This window comes from Trachinotus anak, unplaced genomic scaffold (assembly GCF_046630095.1).
Source record: "Trachinotus anak isolate AG129_WGS33_773 ecotype Australia unplaced genomic scaffold, CSIRO_AGI_Tana_v1 ptg000013l, whole genome shotgun sequence".
NCBI lineage: Eukaryota > Metazoa > Chordata > Actinopteri > Carangiformes > Carangidae > Trachinotus > Trachinotus anak.
The window spans coordinates 2,011,447-2,030,046 of record NW_027273864.1 but is presented as its reverse complement, the minus strand read 5'-3'; the positions used below and the strand labels follow the sequence as shown (position 1 = coordinate 2,030,046).

General features: G+C 39.1%; 2 protein-coding genes and 1 long non-coding RNA gene across 5 annotated transcripts in view; 1 reads left to right on the top strand and 2 right to left on the bottom strand.

Annotated features, from left to right (window-relative positions):
* Positions 1 to 7,930, bottom strand: part of setd5 (SET domain containing 5) — a 35,248-nt gene extending 27,318 nt beyond the window's left edge. For 2 of the 3 annotated variants that reach the window (XM_071493497.1, XM_071493498.1), the window contains exon 1: positions 7,490 to 7,930. The gene's annotated coding sequence lies outside the window, so the exon portion shown is untranslated. The remainder of the gene's footprint in view (positions 1 to 7,489) is intronic. The other variant, XM_071493499.1, reaches the window with a different exon arrangement.
* LOC139630245 (uncharacterized) lies at positions 5,701 to 9,947 on the top strand. Its single transcript, XR_011693139.1, has 2 exons — positions 5,701 to 7,253; positions 7,873 to 9,947. It is a non-coding gene; the product is annotated as an uncharacterized lncRNA (long non-coding RNA).
* Positions 9,702 to 17,255, bottom strand: LOC139630243 (probable peptidyl-tRNA hydrolase 2). The gene is made up of 7 exons (XM_071493500.1): positions 17,029 to 17,255; positions 16,254 to 16,367; positions 15,292 to 15,363; positions 15,106 to 15,180; positions 13,416 to 13,513; positions 11,195 to 11,309; positions 9,702 to 10,990 (listed from the first exon to the last, which is right to left on the bottom strand). The coding sequence occupies exons 2-7, from the start codon at positions 16,359 to 16,361 to the stop codon at positions 10,904 to 10,906; spliced, it is 555 nt and encodes a 184-aa protein (XP_071349601.1). The 5' UTR covers positions 16,362 to 16,367; positions 17,029 to 17,255; the 3' UTR covers positions 9,702 to 10,903.
* Between the last annotated feature and the right edge of the window lie 1,345 nt (positions 17,256 to 18,600).

Here is an 18,600-nt window from a genome sequence, read left to right as displayed (position 1 = left end):
ACAACACCAAAACCACCTCATTCAGTAACTGGATCAGTGACCCTACTTGGAATCTGGACATTTAGATCGTCTACACACCATTCTATCCTTCATTCATCTTCACCACAATAGTTCAACACTATGGAGAAATTCTTATCTAATTTCTTGCCAAATGTTAGATGTGAAGATCAATACCACTCTCATATCTGTGTTAAATATGACACTACAGCCACCGACCAGTTAGCAGAAAGACTGGAAATGGGGAGGGGGACTGCCAGCATGCTCTACTCCTTAAAGCTGCATTACTAATTTTTAGCACTCGTGATCAGAAAAAAAAAAACAAACAAAAAAAACACAAGCTGAAAAATACAACCAACACATAATGAATACATTGTTTTGATATGGGAACAGAACTCCATGAAGCACTATGTACAAAGATAACAACATGTTTGGGTTGAGTGATCAACTGCGAAAATAAACTGAATTCATTTGATATCTTGATATTGGTTATTTGTAAAGCAGCCTTGTACAATAAATTCAACAAAAATGCAGCATCTAACGGGCACTACACACCCTTTCACACCCCTTATATGCAAGTAACTAGAATGACAGTGCCACTGCAGCACTGCCTTCCTCCTTGCACTTTCCACTATAGTTAACTGTAGTTAACTATGTCAATAATTGTGTCAATCATTGCCCAACATGGCAAATTGGTCTATTGAAGATGTCCTTTCCACATAAACGAAAGGAGACTACTAAAAGGACATGTACATAAATATACAATTTGGGTTTGAACAGCTCAGTGTCCACCTGTGCTTCTCCAAACCTCCATAACACATCCAGTCCAGTGAGATTACAACAGCCCCCTCAGTCTGCCCCCGCACACATGCTTGCTGTACATGGCAGGATATGAATGTATCTGCCATTCCCTTGCACTTCGCAGGTTGAGCTGCACTCTGAGCTACAGCAGGAGGAAACTGAAGACGAAGAACAGGCAAATCAATAGGACTTGGCTTTCAGACAAATGGAATATGTGGCCAGGGAGAAAGTAAAGCTTGTTCTAGATCTTATTTCACAATCACCCAAACACATTTACAATATGACAGAGGTAATAGACAGACAGACAGACAGACAGACAGACACACACACACACACACACACACACACACACACACAAAAGGCAGCCATCAGCAAAGGTATTTGAAAATATTAAAATCCATATTGATAATTTGTCTTATTATAATATGATTTATACTAGCTTCACTTACCATGGTGACATAACAGTTTGAGCATGATGAAGGAGAGAAAAAATAGGAAGAGGCAAAAATAACAAGTGCAATCATCCACACAGAAAAAACACAGTGCTGTTACAAGAGGACATCCATCACTACATGATCCAAACTGTGTCTTGTCTGTCAAAGTTGTCTTCCCAAAACTTTCTGAACAAGACTAAATAAAAAAATTACATGAAGCAATATTTTGCTGCTTGGGACAAACCATTTCTCAGCCATAGTTACAAAGCACAGAAACTGCCTGAAACAGATATGGCTGCTGCACAGCCAGCTGAAGACACTCCTGGATCAAGCTGTGATCAGACTGAGGCCCCAGCCAACTGTTCAGGCAACTGAACACAAATAAAACCAGCAAAGCTTAGCCTAAACAGGCTGCAGATATGGGGTGATAAACAAATAATGTGAGGTAATAATGTAAACATCTGGTACCACAGGAATAAATGTGTATTATATTTCAAAGGGCCTGTGACTGAGTTATATCGTCATCGGATAACGCTTCAGTTCTTACAGCGATGTAACTGTTGTCATGCTGAGTGGTTGAGAGTTCTGGGAGCGCAGCATGGCCCACCATTAACACAACAATGTCCAGCTGCCTGAATGGACCTGGACCAGATCAGGGATGAGAGACACACAATGGAGAACAAAGGCCAAGTGAGTGCTGTAAGAGGAGTGGGGGAGAGAGCAGTTGACAGCAGGGCAAGCATGACACAAAATCAATCATCTGTTTTAGGGAAAACAAGCCAGCCACTGTCCATTTTAAAAGTCAGTAAACTAGAGGAGAAAAAAAATGAAAGGTGAAAGCAAAATACTACTGCCTGTTTGGGCTTGACCACTTCTTTCTGAGCTGCTTCTGTTTCCAAAGAATGTGATAAATGAACACTTTTCATAAATACCTAACCATTAAAGCAGCAATGTGTTGAAGGAAATTAAACTGAGGGGTTGGAGCCACAAGCTAACCAAAGTCTTAACTTCTGTACATCTTACCTTGATTGACATGTTATATTTAATTAAATTTGAAGAGCAGGACAATGTGTCCTCACAATGGCAGTATTCCCTGTAAGCCATGTCTATTACCAAATGTGGAGAGGGATGATCTCCAAGTAGTAGTCTAGCAAGAAGCATGAAGCCCAAAAAAGCCATCTTGTTGTTAGATAAACTCAAGCTCTGGAATAATGTAAACCAGAGACCTCTCACCATGTGATCTCACTGCATGACAAAGACATCCACATGACATTTCCATTTCCTCTTTTGGCCGACAGTCTTATCCAAAGCGACACAAGGACTTGACCTGGCTCAACCTCACAACAACTTCTGCAGCAGAGCACAGTATATGAAACTAGCTAATGAAAGATTGCAGTGTGGCACTCAAATAAAAAGCATTTAGACAGCCATTTTGAAATGCTGTAGGGCTTTAACTGTCCCTACCTGACTCTCTGAAGTTAATAAAGCATAAAGATAGGCAAAATGATGGGAAAGGTGGGAAGGCAAGGTGTGGTGTGTGTGTCATTTGGTAGGAACAAATCTGGGTTCAAACGGTTCGGCTCTATTTTTCCTCAACCAACCCCATTTTAAAAGTGAATGGCCATGGATAAAAACCGCGTTTACATAAAAGACAGTGAAATTACCACCTCACTTCATTTGCTCAAGACAGAGCAAGGTGCTTAAGGAAAGAAGTTATGCTTCTTTTTTTAAAGCAGTGCTGCTGTGAGTTACTGAATTCTCTTGGTTTTTCTTCTGTCCTGCTCCTTATTTGCTCTCTCTCACTACAACACCCTCAAAGCAAACACACTTGTAAATATTCTTGTAGATTTTGCAATCTTGGTTTCACCTCACAATAGGCTATAGATATTTAAATTTTTTTTATTGATTATTTGGTCTCCTTTACTGTTCTGCTTTGTTACATGAAAGAAAGAGCGAGAAAGGCAGAACCAATGTAGAGGATGGGAAAATCAAGAAAGAGGGGAGTTAATGTGGTGAAGCCTTAAATGGCTACCTGCAGTTCAAAAGGCACAGAGACAAACTTTTAATATTGGTTAGCTATTATATTGTTATACACACAACAAGTATGACATGAAAGCAGGACAGGCAGCATGACAGTGAGGGAAAGAAAAGGAAGTGAAGGACAAAAAATAAGGGTACAATAAAACAAGAATAGGAGAGAGAGAGAGAGCAGAGAGAGGGATAGAAAGATTATTACGTAGATTGCCTGCCTCACCCCCTTTTGGCCTTGTTTTTTTACACGGCCTCCTCCTCCTCCATTATTCTCCCAAGAAGCATTGCTTCTCAGTACAAAACAGAATTACCCAGCACAGCCCACTGCAACACCGCTCCCCCAGTGCCAAGAAAATACTGCGCCCTATTGGAGCAACTCCAGAGCTCCTGCACCAATAGGAATACACCAATGAAGCAGGCGTCAGAGCAACTTGTTTTTAACCCCATTGTGCAAGACAGAAAGCACACAACACACAGCAGCCGCAGATGAGAAGCTACAGAGAGAAAGGTAGATAGACTGATGCTATATCTGTTTCTGAAATTAAAAGGAGCAGCAGAAGGCATCTAAAGTCAGTCTTTAATGCAACAGAATAAACCAAGAAATCAATCTACATGATGTGCATTAAAATAAATAAATAAATAAGAAATCAACATTGTTACTATTAATACGCTAAGAAAATAAAGAGACATGCATTGTGTACTGGTGTTAATAAACATGCTAATATTTGTTATGCACCATTTTCTAGACTGTGAAAAAAGCAATGCGTCAAACTACAAATCACAACCAACTTTTACTTGTCTGCCTCTCATTTATGTGAATTTAATCTTTCTGCTTCAATAGAGGTATACACACACTGGCTTGGCACAACACACAAGGCATATTTAACATATCAATAGCCACACCTGCCCTCTGTGTAATGATGTGTCATCAGCATACAAATGAAAAGCAAAAAGGACAGGGTTTTCTCCCTCCTATTCCTCACAGCAACACCCACTACTCCCTCTCTCCCTCTTCTCAAAGCGTAGGTACTGATACAGAATCCTGTCTTCTTCTTTTGGAAATGAGCCAACATCCAACATTCAACTTCACTCCCACACAAACCCAGGTTAAATTTATGTAGAATGTGATCCAGACTCATCATAAAACATAACTTTCACGTTCAAATCATGTTTTCAAGGGCATGTCACCCAACAATGACTTTTTTTTTGTTTGTAATTACTCTGTTAATATGAATGAGACTGACAGAATTTATGTCATTAGTAAACAGAAAACTGGGCCAGTCTAACCTTGCATGACTGCTCATTCCTCAGATCTCCAAACTTTCAGAGGCCCATAATGGCAAATAAGGGTCCGCAACTTGTAAACAGATGCACACACGTAGTACAGTACTACTCTTGAAGATAGTCTGCTTTCACCAACTATTTAAATTCAACGCCGCTTACACATGTATCTCACTTGAGGCCTACAAAACCAACATGGCGGGTCAATTCATAACAGAGCAGTGACAAGCAGCCAAAAACAGTACATTTTTAGCTTTCACAGGGTGGCCTGTTAAGATACACCATTGTGCGCTTGCCCATGTTCTAAATACTCCTTGCATTTCTTACTTGGCTGTGTACAAGTCTTGTTCTCTGTTAGTGATCACAGTGTTTGTTCAAGATAACAAGAGGGGTCAGGTCAAGGGGAATGCTGGAGGGGCTCATGTTTCCAATGGTTCTGAGTTTGCAAGCTGCAGCCCACACAGTCTATTAAAAGATGTGAAACATATTCAGAGAATGTCAGTCACAACCAGAGAAAACAAGGCTCAGCACATTGCAATCTGGTTTCCAACAGGCTTCAAGATCAATCTGAAAACTTGGCACTGGCTGAACACCTGTAATCTTTGTACTCTTAAAGCAAGGTCGACTACAGCTCAGAAAAAAAACACACTCTTAATTGAAGCTGCACTTGAATTTCCAAACTCAAATAGATTAAGTGAGTATTAAGTATTTTTAACCAAGCTTGGTTGGAATACAATTGATTCAAGAGCATAGTATTTTTAGTGAGAAACCAGTCAACACATAGGGCTTATAAGGAGTCACCCTGACTCCAGATTTTATTCTCTGCTTAACTCAAACATTCAGTTTCAACAGAAGATTTTTGACTGAGTACAAAAAAAGCATGGCTTGTAAGTATGACCAGCTGAATTTACAGTAAGTCAGACATAAATATATCTGCAGACCTAACCAAGTCTAATATACAAAATAACGTCTCCTTTCTTGGGTTCGCTGTGCTCACTGCTACAATCTTGCGCCGCTCCAATCTTCGTGGTACAACCGAATTCAACACAGCCACTCGGGGGACCGTTAGGGCAGCCATTGTGCTCGGATTACGGAAGGTCCAAATAAATTTAAAACTTTAAATACATATCATTATATAATCACTGTGCTCTCTCGCAAACTCGAGAGTTCTCATATTGTGTTAAATTTTGCCTAAACTATATGATCAGCCACACTAAGAAAATGACAAGTCAGAGCTTCATCTTGAGAGCAGACTTAGATCCTTGAAATCAGCCAATACATTTCTAGGTGAAATTGTAGCATTGTCTCATTATCAAAAAATATCTTAATTATCAAACAACACAACTGTGTTTAAAAATATAACAGCTACGGCGTCTCTCTAACTCTAACATAACTTGTGATTACTACATTGCGGATCAAGAATGATTCTCGCACTTGCACACACGTCGAAATAAAAAATGGAGGCTAAAAAAGGAAACAAGAGCTCCCCTTCAAAATACCACCCATATCTCTTAACCGCCACCGAGGCTGGGGGTTGGTAGGTGGGGGAGGTGAAGAACAGCAAGTCGCTACCCAGCAGATCTGGTTTTCTGATTGTTGGATCCCTCGAGCAGAAAAAACTAACAAGCACAAATAGAGAAAACACAGCCGAGCTTTCAGCTTGATTCACACGACTGAGCGAAGTTAGGACTGTTGCCAAAGACAAATGCATTAACGTGGTGCACCATATTTTCTAAAAACAAAAAACGTATTTCTCCAGAAAGCCATTGCAAAAATTACATCGTTATGCAAATACGTTTTCAGGTGTATACACAAGTTGTATGCTAAAAAGTAATGGTTTCAAATAAAGACACAATCGACTGGAAAACATCCAAAAAGTTAGCTTCATAGCTAGTTTAGCATTTGTTGCCCATGGCTTTCCTGCTAACGTTAACCAATACAACTGCTGGTTGCTTAGCTAACATGAGTAGCCAATAATGTTAAAATTACAAATTCATAAATCGTTTTCATAAATTTGACAGTTTAATTGGTCCCAATCAGCATTTAAAATATTGCTGGGAAAAGCGCAATGCAACAATTTGTTTTTGGTTCTAACAAAACAAGTTTGGACATTACCCAACGCGGTCTAATTCTAAACTTCCGAGCACAAATAGATAGCGCCCACGTCTGATAAACTTTCAATTTAACCATTAATAATAACAATGCAACATACACGAATAACGTTCCTATAATGTATAATATACGGCCGATTTTGTTTTGGCTATGTCATGTTAGGGTATGATAAGCCTCTGCAGAAACACATGATCAAACTTGTTCAACAAACCAAGATTAATCTATTAATGCTTCAAAACGACACTCATTTCTAGCTTAGTTGTCTTGGGCCAAAACATAGTTCCTCTAATTAATAACGTAATGTGATATAATGATAGCCAAGTGTGACTGGTTTATTCCTAGTATGAAAAGTGAGAAAAAATGAAGACACCCCTAACACACGAAACGTTATACCAGTCAAAGCTGTTGAAACTGTGAGAATGGCGTAAAGAGTTTCGGGAACATGGTTGCTTAAAGTAATGCTCTAATGTTGGCTATTAAAAAGCTAGCAATACGGTGGATCCCCAGACAAACAGGCTTGCTATCGAAAACAACACGAGGAGATGAGCAAAAACCATGGAAGATCAGTCCAGACACTGACAAGAGCAACAGTGAAAGGTAAATCATCAACATGGGGACCTTTTAGCCTTCTAAGCAAGCCACTTGAAAGTGGAGAGATTGTGGGGCAACCAACTTGTCTAAAAAAAGTGGACACTAAGTAGTAGTAGCTAGCTAAGTTGGTTAGCTTCATGCTATGTTTGGTTCACTGAAAACACGGTTAGTGTCTGGAATTTATATTGCCTCCTCAAATTATCGATGGTAATGATAATAATGATAAGATTTAAAGTACTCACCTAAAGAGGCATTTCAAACTTGTGCAAACGAAGCAAATTCATGAACAGTAGGAAGTCATTAGAGTATCCCAACATCAAATCCAACCAGACCAGTAGGCCTGTATGTCGGCCTCGGAGTCTCCTGTATCCTTTGCCCTTAAAAGTAGCTCCCTCTCCAGGGGTAGGAAACAAACTTCTTTATGTGTCTCCAACGCATAGGCGAAAAGTTAAATTCCCTGTCCTGTTAGGGTGCAGTGCATCCATTGAGTGGCTATTACAGATCCCCGGCGGATAAATCCATTTATTTCGTGTATTGTATATTTACAGTCGCTATTTATTATGGGGTATATGCTGCTCTATGTCATACAGGGCTCTGAATCTGTCTTGGGTCCTTACATTCGCAGAGGCGCCCATCCCCCTCCTCACCGGCATCGCGGGTTCTAGTGAAACTGACACACAACCACGCCACGGGGTTTCCCTGGCGACCGAGCAGGGGCTCTCTCCTTGGGCGGCCCTTGCTGCGAAATCCCGCCTCTCACCAATGATTTGACAACAGTGTGTCAGTCTTGTTATACAAGCGCTATACATGTAAGCCATTGGTGAATTACAGTATCGATTATTTCTTTTTGCGTCAACTACGTAACACGGGCCAGTCACTACTTTGAGGAGGGGTGTGAAAATTCAGTTCCATTATGATGTGGTATACTGATGGCATACAAGAAGGCGAGCCATAGACAGTGGCTGGACTCGGGACTTAATTTGACACCCAGCAAAGGATCTGTACCTTCAAAGTTTCCGGAAATGCTCGTTATTAAATTCATGGGAATTAATTTCAAATCGTTAGTGGAATTATTGTTTTTTTTTTTATTTAAGGGTCACATTCATCTATCTACTGTGGAAGGAGCTTTGACACCAATACATAGTAGGAAGCGTTAGCTACATGGGGTCTCTGGGGCCCAGTTCCAGGGACACTAGAGGCAGGGTTAGCCCGCTGGGTCAGCCCCACCTACCGGTATGTCAGATTAATGGAATATGAGGTGTAGTTCTGGTGGCATCGGGAAAGGGTTGGACAGGGAAATCGACCAGTGCTCCTGGTTCACGTCTACATATTAGTGGCCCCTCCTACTTCTGTCTCACCCCACACTTCCCCACACAAATATAGTGGCAGACACAACGAAAATACCATTAGCAGCAACGACTCAGTAAAACTAAGAATTCCTGTGGGCTGCAGTAAACGAACTCTCGAAATAATTTGCGCATCCTTGCTGTGATGTTAGCAGAGAAATGAGACATAGCCCTCACATCTTGTTGAAGAGTATTACTTATAGCTTACACACACACGCACACACTGAATTTACAAACGGATACCTTATTTTTAACAGATACTAGTAATGAAAAATTGTGATATGTTGACTGTGATATCTATAAAAAAAATTTACAATGACACGATTGGTTTCTTGTCATGTCATGAGACTTGGAGAGAGGCTTTGGATTGGCTGTGGTGAGAAACGCCAACGTCATTTGTTGCATAGGTCCAGATCTGACGAGCGATGAGATATACACCGGAGTAAAAAAATGTATTACATTACTGTTGCGGGGCCTACATGTTAAGATTGGGCTTCATAACACATCCTCAGTAAACATAGTATAACATGTAGTAAAACACTAGGCTTCCTATTGTCACTGTTTTACGACTTGTAGCACAGCTGTAGGCTATCGGATAAACACTTCACAATTCTAAAGTGTAAACAGTTAGCTAATCCTGAGTGTAAATATATCTTATTAACAAAATATGAAACATGAAATGTATTCTAACACCTGACACCACAGCAACCGACAATGGCACATATAAGTGAATTGACAGATATCTGCTTGACAAAAGTTATAATCTCACCAATATATACTTTATATTTTTTCTTAAAATAATTTTCCCGTCCTTTCTGTTATCTTCTCTGGTTTTTGCCCTTGAAATACACGACCACCTAGATCATTTCTGAGAGAATGTAATGAGGTTAATAACTGAAGGACAGTTGCATGTTTCCTCGCCTGACTGCATGGTAGGGAGCAGCCATGTTTCACAATGCTGTCTTTGTTACTGAAGTGAAAAAGCAGTCTCATATGGCCGGCTCAATCAAGCTCTACAACATGGCAGTGATTAACCCTTCCCCACACCGCATTCACTGCCAGGGCTCGCGTATAGTAAGGTGAAAACACGACTCAAACTGCTTGTTACTTAATCTGGAGGCGTTTAATTGGCTCCATAGTCTGAAGCACTCACACAATGACTGTATGACACAAGAGGTATCAAAGTGTGGACACAACTGACAAAACTTTGGGGTTTCAATGGTCTGTTCAAATACACATTTCATATTGCATGCATGACTGCCAAAAAATTCTGTAACAAAATCCTTGACATTAAGATTTATGCAAGTGGCAGCTCATGCTCACAGATATTTGTTACTGAAAACAAAAAAAATAACATTCACACATAGGATTATTAGTGTGCAAGACTATTCACGTCCACAAGAATTGTCATACACACAGTCATTTGCAGTCTCTCAATCTGTAAATTGATCAGATTCTATATTGTAATTTATCCACCACAAGCAGTCAGAGTGCATAAAGTTAGAAAGTTAAATCCAAAAATCATAATTTAGGACCTTTTCTTTTGCATAAACAAAAAATACAACAAAAGTCCAGTAATCGTGCATACTGTTTAGGATAGGACACCACAGATTATACAGTTTATGGCTCAAACGTGTGTGTGTATAGAAAATACAGCCATTTATCAATAATAGGTAATGTTTTTGAGTCTCTAGGATAGGGATCTTTCAGAGAATAGCTGCTTACAGACACAAAATTATTTAAATGTCAAAAATGAGTGTTCACATGTTTCAGTTACCCTTCACTCAGGAGTAGTGAATACAACAGGCAAATACTACATCTGCTATGGGTATAATTCTAATTACATTATGTATCAGTCTAAAGTACATGGCCCCTTGAATAAGCAGAACTATAATACTGGTCTACCACCAAAACTACCTAAATGACTCTGCCATATCTGAAACTGGACAATTAGATATGTCTGAAAAAGTCTAAGTAGGCAGCCTGTTTAGAAAAGAGAAAGGTCACCAGAAAAAGACATTTCAACTGCCTTCAACTGCCTGTTGCCTTGTGAGGAACCAGTCTTTCTCTTACCAACCGCTTTCGATTGCAGACAAAGTAGCTCATACAAAGAATGAAAGGGAAACAAATGGCTGAGAGTGTTTGTTTTCTGGTGCTGGGACATGTCTTGTTTCTCCTTGTTCTTTAGGTCTTTTTTTTTTTTTAAAGGATGCGTGCCAAGACTATCCCTGTTGCTGGGGTATTTCTGCCCTCTGCTGGTTGCTTTGTGGCACTGCAGAGTCATGCCTCCTTGCTGAGGGTTTGAGCCCCTCACAGCAACTTCAGGCTCCCAGTGACATTATTCACAATCTCCTCCTCACCCATGATGGCCAATACAGTGCGGGACCCAGCCTCCACCTGCCAAAAACAACAGGGGTTGGTTTAGTGCTGAAATTCTTGAATGTGTTCCCACCAAAGCACTGGATAATACAGACAAAATCAAATATATTTTTGAACAAAAAATATTAATATTTACAATTAAACAATATTTTGAGAATGATTACTAGTACCTTCAAAAGACATTTATACGCAAGAGAATTGAAAATGAAATGTGTCCCTCACCTGGGTAAGCCCTGCATCTTGGACCAGGTAAGTGGGCAAGCTGAGGCTCATGGCCAGGGCCTGCAGCTCCAGTAGATGAGCCACGTTGGTACCCTGGACTACAACCTTCTTGGCTCTGTGTCAAAACCATGCACATTTACTTTTTTATCATTCATGTTAATTAAGCCTGAATTAATTATTCAATAATATTATAAATGCTGGCAAAAAATATACACACACCAAGCATTTTATTTATGTCACCTGTACACCTACTTATTCATGTAATTATCCAATCAGGCAAACATGTGGCAGTGCAAGGCAAAAAATCATGCAGGTACAGGTCAGGAGCTTCAGTTCATGTTCACATCAAACATCTGAATCGAGAAAATGTGATCTCTCTGAATTTGACCATGGCATGATTATTGGTGCCAGAAGGACTGGTTTAAGTATTTATGAAACTCCTGACTTCATTGCAAAACAGTCTTCTGAGTTTTCACTCAGAGTGGTGCAAAAAACAATAAGCCTCCAGTGAGCAGCAGAATTTGGCATCAACAGCATGAATCCATGGACCCAACCTTCCTTGTCTCAATAGTCCAGGATGCTGGTGATGTAATGGTGTGGGGAATGTTTTCTTTGCACAGTTTGGGCCCTTAATACCAATCAATCCTCCTTTTAGGGACTGTGTGCTTCCCTTTATAGCCACAATTTACCCATCTGCAATGGCTACCTGCAGGACGATAGTGCATGTCTCAAAGGAACGATAAGGAACGATACAGGAAATCGTTCCTACCTACTGTGGTCAGACTGTACAACTCATCTACCTCTGTCAGAGCCAAGATGACACAAGACCATGTCATGGTCCACCTGATTCCCACATACAGGCAGAAACTAAAACTGTGTAAATCTGTTGTTTACAAGAACCTCCAAGAACCTCCAAGAACCTCCAACTGCACCAATCACCAGAACAAATTCCTTGTATGTGAAACATACTTGGCAATAAAACTGATTCTGATTCTGATTCTGATTCTGATGACTTGTCACACTTTGCACTCTGAATTTTCATCACAACACTCCACTCCAAATACTAACCGTATTGATATTATATATCATATTCATACAATATTTGTATCCATCTTTTTGCACTTTCCATTTACATATGCATATACATAGTATATTATTATTTATATCTGCCATTCTGTATTTTTATTTCTTTCTGTCTACCTCTGTATTTTATTCTATTGTATATTTTGTATTATAATACACCGGACAGCTGTAACAAACTAATTTCCCTTCGGGGATGAATAAAGTCATCTATCTATCTATCTATCTATCTAAAGCAAAAATCGTCTCAAACTGGTTTTATGAACATGGTAATGAGTTCACTGATCTGAAGCCAATAGAACACCTTTGGAATGTGGTAAAATGAGATATTTGTAGCATGAATGTACAGATGAAAAATCTGTGGAACTCATAGCAAATATGGAGCAGAATCTCAATGGATTGTTTCCAACGTCTTGTAGAATCCCTGCCACAAAGAACTGAGGCTGATTTGGGGGCAAAGGGAAGAACTACCCAGTATTTGGATTGAATTTATATAAAAAAATATTTCTGCAGTCAACAATGTCAGCAAAACACTTTGAACTAAGCAATTCTATAAACCAAACTGAGATCACAGAGAGCTCAGAATGATGCCAGGAATGAAGAAGCACATGTTAAAGCAACAACTAGAGAAGAAACAGGCAAAGGCTGCACAGCTATCCTGACACAGTTGAAGGTTTAAGACACAGTTAAGTTCAAGCAAACTTCTTAAACTAAAATCAAAGTACTTAACAACCTGCATTAATGGAATACCACCTTGGATTTCTACAGGTAGCAGCAGAACAAGCTTGCTCTTCCTAAAACGAAAACTGCGATGCTGACATTAGCAGAGCTTTAGATATGGGCACTTTAACTTTATATGTCATGTTATGGCTGTTTAAGATTACTGTCAATCATTTTCAAATAGCAAGTTCATTCATTACTCTTAGAATTTTATTATTTGTAGTATTATATTATTTTATATATTATTATTATTATTATATTATTTGTTCTGGAACAGTAAAATAACAAAGACTTACATAACCTTAAAGTTTGTGCATGTTCAGTTGTTTGTGCACCAGTAAATTGATTTAGCAATTAAGAGACTTCAAAACAAGATATACAACAAATGCATGACTTTTCTGCATGTCTCCTACTAACTTACCCACTGTGGTCCCACTTCCAGGCCATCTCCCTCCAGCTGTTCTTCTCCTGTAGAGCCTGGTATAAACCTACAGCAGCATGGCCAACCTGGGCTGCCACCTACACAACACACAGAAGGGATCACACCTAAACAGCAATCTGTCTAGGTTTTAAGCTCTACTGAAAATGGCCTCTATGTGCTGTTTCTGACCAAGTTCAAATAAAGTTACATCTTGAACTTGAAAAAGACAACTGCACTAGTAACATTCAAATTCAACCTGAAAATAAAATTTTAATGAAATCATTACAATCACTATTCAAGCATAGCCCACTCCTACTCAGAGCAAAAGACCACAGAACCTGGTAGGTGTTAATTATTGAAAAAACAAAAAAATTCATGATTAATGCAATTTAAAGGCAGGATTTAAAAAAAAAAACAAAACAAAAAAGCACATAGCAACATTACATCAATGTAAAAACAGAGATACGAGTGATAAAATGTAAGGTTAAGTCCTTAAACTTTGAATATGTAACTTTTCCACATTAAAATATCTAAAAATTACTAGACCTATGTTAAATATTTTTTGAGTTATGTACATTGAGTTATGTATATTTGTTGAGCTGTGTTATTACATTATCCCAAATGTTTCCAGCTATTCTCAAACCACAGAAATTGTGATTTTAGTCAGCCACATTTTTAAAGATACACTTTTTTTTACATTTTACACCTTGGTCGTTTTAAACTATATATTTTAACTGGATGAAGGAGTTCAGTCATCAGACATTTGAATGATAAGTTAGAGATAGAGATAGCAGTCAATGTTAGGCAGCTCAGCTCTCATCCACTCATGGATGTCCATGCGTCCATGCATCCATTCTGAGATGCCCTGCGTCTGCAGACGAGCACTGGCTAATCACTGATTTTTACAGTGAAACAGCTTTATTTGTTGTTTTTTTTTTAACCCCCAGTCCATTTATTATGAAGGGCAGGACACATCTACTGATTTGGCTGCTGGTAGAAACTGGTAAAGAGTGACAGAGAGAAGGGGAACTACATGCAGTATCACTAACTGCTTGGCTATTTGGTGACCCCTCTCTCAGATTTTATCCTCTGGTCCATTTGCTATGGAGAGGAGGACTTCACAATACTTCTCAACACTTCTCTGATGTCCTGTGTCCACTGTACAGCACTGGTGAAGCACAGATTTTTAAAGTCACATTGCTTTTCTCTGTGTTTCTAGTGGTTTTAATCCTCTGGTCCATTTGTTATGGAGGGGAGGACACCTCTGCAGAAAATGCGGCTCCCTGTGAAAACCTCAGAACGTCTGGTTTATAAATTAGTAGTTAGTTAGATTAGCAGTCGTAGTTCCCAACCCTTCCCTGATGTCCTGTGTTCTTTGTACATCAGCAAAACATTTACTTTAAATGGGAAACTGCTTTTAGTTCTCTTAATGGTTATAATCACTGGGTCTTTTTATTTTGGAGAGGCGGAGACCTCTGTAAATAATGAAGCTCCAGTTAAAAACCCCCTGAACGACTGACACTGAAGCAATCCAAATCAAAGTTTACAGCAATGGTGGTGAAGAGCTTGAAAAAAATAAACAAAAACAGGAGTTAAAAAAGAAAACCACAACTGAGCTATTGTTGAAAACACTTTCTTAAAGATGGAACATGTACTTGAACACAATACACATCTGCACAATTGGATTTACCTTTCCCACACCCATGGCAAGGTCCATGTTCACCACAAACACCATCTTAAACATTAGGTCATCATCTCCCTCCTCCTGCGGGTCGGAGTGGACAAAAAGAGACACTGAGATATGGCTTTGGAAAGACTCCACAAGGTCTAATGTACCAAGGTGTACCTGTGGGGACTAAGGCTAGCTTATGGGCACCTCATTCTCCAGCTTGTTGAAGTAGTACATTGCCGCCTCCTCGGCAGACACATTCCGAGTGTGCAGGAGCGCCTGAAGTCATGAGAAACAACAAAAAAGATCAGAGAACAAAGCAGTGAATTAATACGTGGTCATAGCTGTCATTATTTTGGGATATTTAATTATCGGTGGGTCTGAGCTGTTTGATGTGAGAGAAATAAAATAATAAAATAATCATTATTCTGAGCCTACCACCTGATTTGATTTGAGTGTTATCAAAATTAAAGCACTGGACCCCTGACACAAATGCTAAACAGTCCTAATCCCAAAGGACCCAGGACCATATAACAGTTGGTCTTGCAGAGTCAGCTAGGTACCAGAAGAGGATACAGAATAGTCTATTTATTACAATGCCAAGTGTTACAATGTCAGCTTAGTCAGCTTTTTGTTTCATCCTCAGTCCTGGTAGAAACTGTCTGTAAGGACACATAATACAATCAATTTTTGGAGATCACTATGATATTCTATAACTGAAAGAGCATGCTGTTAAAATCAATTTGAGAATAAAACAGTGAAGTAATATTCTACATGTCGCAGCAGTGAATTTGAACTTTTTGCATGAAAGCTGTCAAGTGTTCATATTACGACAATGAAGAATCGCAATGGGAGCATTCATAGCCTAAGATGACAAGTGCCACTCATTCAAAGTGTAATTCACACAGTAAGTGAACAGTTAATCTTCCATATGACTAGAGTTATCTTGTCGGCAGTGTTGGGGACACACAATAATGTGCATGATCAAAATACCATTAAATTAGGTATGCAATTTCATTTCAGACCCTTCAGTATTATCTTCTGCCAAAACAGTTATACCAAAGCTTTCAGAAAAATGCAACATTCACAGTCATAATTATTGTAAGATTTCGATGTAAAGGTGGTACAAATGCTGAAATAAGCAGCATACTCTGAGTATACTGTCCCACCTGTTTGGCTGCCTCCTCTGGGATATCCAGTTCTCTGAGCTGCTGCAGAAACACAGGATTGACATCCTGAGAGTCTGAGTGTGGGCCTGACTGCTCTGATGGCTCCATTCTTGACTGCAAAAAGGAAAACAGTAACAATGAACACCCTGCACATCACTAACCGGAGTGAAATAGTAAACAACTGGTAACAAAATCACATTAGAGTAAAATGTTTTGTGATCACTGCAAGCTAATGGAACAAACTGAGATACACCTGAAAAACTATCTATACCGTTAATTACCGTTATTTTTTAACCAAATATAATTGTATTATCACGAAAGCCGTTGAACGTTCACGTACTATTACCAGCAAGGCCGTATTAAAAATGGAATAAACTGTGACTTGACGTTACCTTCGTATGCGAAGGGAATATGATAGCTAAAAATAACAACCCCCTACAGATAGAAAAGGCGTCGTTAAGATGGCTAGTTCTGCGCAGGCGATAGTTTAGTTTCTCTCAAATACATTACACACAATTTAAATAACCATGGAAAACAATGCCGCTAACGTTAGCAAAGTTAGCTTTCGTTTAGACTGCTATTTTTTTTTCAGTAAAACAACCAATCGTAAATTGCAGTACAATGTTTTGCATTGACGCATGAGTGATAATAAAGGAAACATTTCTTGTTCAACAACTGTTAAAAACTAGGTAACAATAGCATTAGCCTATAACGCTAAAAGGACTAGCTATAGTCCAGCACTTGCCTGTAGTACTACAGCCTGTAGTTAGCTTACCTGTTCTACGCAGCTACCTCGGCAAAATGAACAACGAAGGCGACTCCCGCTTTGTATATATCTTAATTTTCACCCGTGACGGAGATTCAGTGGGATTCCCGTCTTATACTGTCATCAGTGTTAAGCCATTCGGACCCTATTGTTTGTTGGCACAGGATGCTGTGTCTTGTCGACTGTTACAGATTTTCTGGTGATATGAATTACGTGGTGATGATGATATGCGCGTGCTCAAAGCGCCTACTAAAATCGAGCTGTATTTTTACAACCCCATTACATTTGTTGATATCACACCCTTTGTCAGTCACTTTAACTATGTTAACCCATTAACAGGCGAAAATGTGCTTTTTGTTGTTTTATCCCGTCATCCCGTTTTTATCCCATAGCAGCTGAGTAATGAACTATGTAAAAGCAGGTAGTTCATTGATAAGATGTAGTCGAAATATATGTTAAACAGGGGCGGTATTCACCAACAAAAAACAACAATAACAAAAAAAATGAAGTTAGGTGCTACAGTTAGAGCTGATTAGAAACTCTGAAAATCAAGGGTCGTGTCTCTCTATTTAATTGTTTTTTCATAAGGCATAGTGACTGCAGCAAAGCAACACACATTAACAATAGAAATACAAAATAAAGGGAACAAAACATCATCATGGCTCAGACTCATTCACTCAGAGACATTCATATTCAAACAGGTGAGAGACTCAGGATTTACTTCAAGTAAAAGTAAAAATAATAAATAGGTAATAGACAGGTAACGCTTCAAAAATAAAAGTTCATACTTTGACTGGAAAATTATTCTTAGAACATATGTTTCCTCTTCAGCCATGATGGGAAACAAACTGAAGTGTGGGCGGTCCATAAAAATGTATTACTGCATTTTTTTTCTACAAAGCGCCATCTGTAATTAACAAAGGCTTGTGGAATAACCACAGAACATAAGTGAACATGCCTTTAATTAAAGGTATGAGGAATTGCCTTAGTAACTGTATATTGTCTTTAAGTACATATGAGATTGAGGTTATAGATAAAATTATCACGTTAAGAAATTATCACAATCATCTAATTAATATGTAAACAACCAGTTAACCATCTCCATCCATTCTTTGTAAAAGACAGATTTTCTCTTAATTAACATACTTCTAAAATTCCAAATTAGGACAGTGTGTGCACTGCACTACAAGTACTCGCCACGTGCACTCAAAAGGGTCCAAAAATTGAGGTTGCAGTCGAAAACTCTTTCTTGCTTGGGAGGTTCCTAACTGAGTAAAATGACCCGGGAGTATCCAAGTGTCAGTCATGATAAGAGCTGGTCGAATTCTCTAATCAGTGGTTCTCAAGTTGGGGTCCACGGACCCCCAGGGGTCATTGAGATGATTCCATGAAGTCCCCAGCAAAAAATGTATTGTCACTATAATTCCATTAATAAGGGGCACAATGACATTATGTATGACTATTTCTGTCATGGGTTTCAAACACTTTTTGTAATAAAACATCTTAAAGCAAAAATCTTGTGGGGTCTGTGGTCTAATTTGTGTAAATTTAGAGGTCCTTGATGTGAAAAAGTTAGAGAAC

Excerpts from the sequence above, each read along its gene's own strand:
- LOC139630243 (XM_071493500.1), bottom strand. The coding sequence starts at position 16,361 with ATGGAGCCATCAGAGCAGTCAGGCCCACACTCAGACTCTCAGGATGTC. Across the intron at positions 15,364-16,253 it reads CAGAGGAGGCAGCCAAACAG|GCGCTCCTGCACACTCGGAA; the intron begins GTGGGACAGTAT and ends TCATGACTTCAG. Across the intron at positions 11,310-13,415 it reads TGGAAGTGGGACCACAGTGG|AGCCAAGAAGGTTGTAGTCC; the intron begins GTAAGTTAGTAG and ends GTTTTGACACAG.